Consider the following 2507-nt stretch of genomic DNA (forward strand, 5'->3'; position numbering starts at 1 on the left):
CCGGGACGGCTTGGTGTTACCCCCAGCGCCTCACCAACGGGTAATGGGTGTTTTGGGTTGTCACCGCTGGAAATCCCGGAGCGGGGGTTAGTTACTGGGAAGCTGTGGTAGCGGCCTCTGTTGGTGTGCGCCGCCCGGTGACATGGCGGAGCTGGGGCATCCCTCCGTCCTCCGAGGGGCTGAGGTACCCCCGCTGCCAGGCGGCCCGTGCTGGGGTGAGGCTGCCATGTCGTGTCCCTGTGGGCCTCGAGCACAAACACAGAAGTGAAGAGCTGTCTATGAGGGGATGCTCTGTCCCACCTCAGGGTAACCTGTGAGGTGTCCACCCCAAATCCAGCCCTTTGGTTGGGATTGTACCAGATAAGGCACCGCAAATCTCAAATTTGGAGGCTTTTTTTCTGAGCTGGGGAGGAGATGTGGTCAGAGCTAGAATTAAGTCCTATAGAGACCTTTGAAACACATAGTGATGGGGCTTGGAGCAACCTGCGCTAGTAGAAGGTGTTGCTGCCCATGGCAGAGGGTTGGAACTGGATGAGCTTTAAGGTCCTTTCCATCCTAAACCATTCTGTGATTACGCACTAACTGATTAATTTGCCTTCCTTCCTGGGCAGCTGTTGGCATTTGGTGAGCAAGTGTCTCCACACCACAGTGAGGTTTCTGAAGAAAACTGGAGCTGAGCACTGGTGGTTGGAGCGGCACGTGAAGGATCCCTTTGTCAAGGCAGCGAAGCAGCAGCATTACCGTTGCCGAAGTGCCTTCAAGTTACTGGAAATCGATGACAAGCTTCATATTCTTCGTCCAGGACTTTCTGTTCTTGACTGTGGAGCTGCCCCCGGTGCTTGGAGTCAGGTTGCTGTAGAGAGAGTCAATGCCTTAGGTACTGGTAAGTCCATGTTGTTGGCAGGCAAGATGGGGATGCTGCTCATTTTGAGGTGTGTGAGAAAACTCACTTGTGATGGTGGTGGTGTGGGGAAGGGACGTGGGTACTGGTGAATGCCAGGAGTCAATGACAGAGGTGTGAAGGTGTGCTGGAGTGAAGAACAGGAACTCCTCATATGGTCTGGAGAAGTCATATTTGTGAAATTAAAACTGAACGTGGTGCTAATGTACTGATTAACTGTTGTGGGGAAGATCCCTTCATCCTGTTCTGAAATTGATGTGACCTCCAGCAGGTAGCTTGGCTTTCCTGAATTTTTATATCCTTTCTTGAAAAATGATAGTACCCACTATGTCCAGTTTCTGTGTTTTAAGCCATTAATGTTTACATGATAAGGTATTACTGTCTGTACTATCGTCCAGCATTTCTGGACTGTCAGCCTTGAAAGAGCAGAAGAAACCCAAGAAAAATACCCCTTGCTTATCCAAAGTAGCTGAGTTTTTACATCTTGAATGGATTAGCTTTCAGCAAACCATTCATCCAGACACATGCAGCAAATTGTCTAAGGATAAGAAGACCAGACGTGGCAGGTGATGTGTTTTTTGTTTATTGACTAGCACAAAGCTCATACCTATGGAGGTTGTTTGCAACCGTTATGAGTGTTCAGAGTGTCATTTGTTCTTATCTAGATCCTGCTGTCCCCACCGGCTTCGTCCTTGGTGTTGACCTCCTTCGGATTGCTCCTCTGGAAGGAGCAGTCTTCCTGTCAGAGGCTGACATTGCAGACCCAGGCACGCTGAGGATGATCCAGAGTCTGCTTCCTGCAGAAAAGGTGGATGTTATCTTGAGCGACGTGGCACCTAATGCGACAGGCATCAAAGAATTGGATCACCAGAAGCTGATCAATCTATGTTTAAGCCTTCTGAATGTGTCCCAAAGTATTTTAAAGCCAAAGGGAACGCTGCTCTGTAAATTCTGGGATGGGTATGAGTCCCGTCTTCTGCAGAACAGACTGAAGGAGCAGTTCCAAGATGTGAGAACTATAAAGCCTCAGGCCAGCCGGAAGGACTCTGCTGAATCTTACTATTTGGCAAGACTCTACAAAGGGAAATGAAGGCTGCGAACTGCAGATTATCAAACAGATGATCAGACACTCTGCAAATCCGAATCTGGTGTGTGTTTAATGAAAAATCCCACCATTCAGACCCTGGGGAAATCTGCCACGACTGTTACAAAGTAAATCACATACAAAAATAAACCAGGGTGGTGCCCTACTGCGAGTATCTGCTAATTATCCCAGCAGAGGCAGCCAATCTAAGTTCTCACCTGGGGAGAAAACAGTTGGGAATGGAGAGGAGCAATCTGAAAGGCGACCTCGGGGGCTTGGAGTAATGGAAATGGAAATAAAACAGTGATTTTATGAGGTTTTAATGCGTGCTTGAAAGTCACTGCACTATTAATGTTGTCCTGTGTGAGGTTAACCGTAAAGGCCAGTGTTGGAATGAGAGGGAACAGCAAGGGCAGTTTGAGCCAATTTGTTGCCTCTTCATCTTTCTTTAAAGCTGGTGCAATTTATTAGCACATGTGAAAATGGGCACATTTTTGTGCCTGTCAGGATCTGCATCATCAC

General features: G+C 48.1%; 1 protein-coding gene across 1 annotated transcript; it reads left to right on the forward strand.

Annotated features, from left to right (window-relative positions):
- Positions 1-611: 611 nt before the first annotated feature.
- FTSJ2 (FtsJ RNA methyltransferase homolog 2 (E. coli)) lies at positions 612-2085 on the forward strand (the record flags this gene model as incomplete). The annotated part of the gene is made up of 2 exons (XM_010009564.1): positions 612-883; positions 1567-2085. Coding segments are annotated over 2 exons (697 nt in total), but the record flags the coding sequence as incomplete, so codon positions are not given.
- Positions 2086-2507: the final 422 nt, after the last annotated feature.

Source organism: Nestor notabilis, unplaced genomic scaffold (genome assembly GCF_000696875.1).
Source record: "Nestor notabilis isolate BGI_N333 unplaced genomic scaffold, ASM69687v1 scaffold20222, whole genome shotgun sequence".
Taxonomy (NCBI): Eukaryota; Metazoa; Chordata; class Aves; order Psittaciformes; family Psittacidae; genus Nestor; species Nestor notabilis.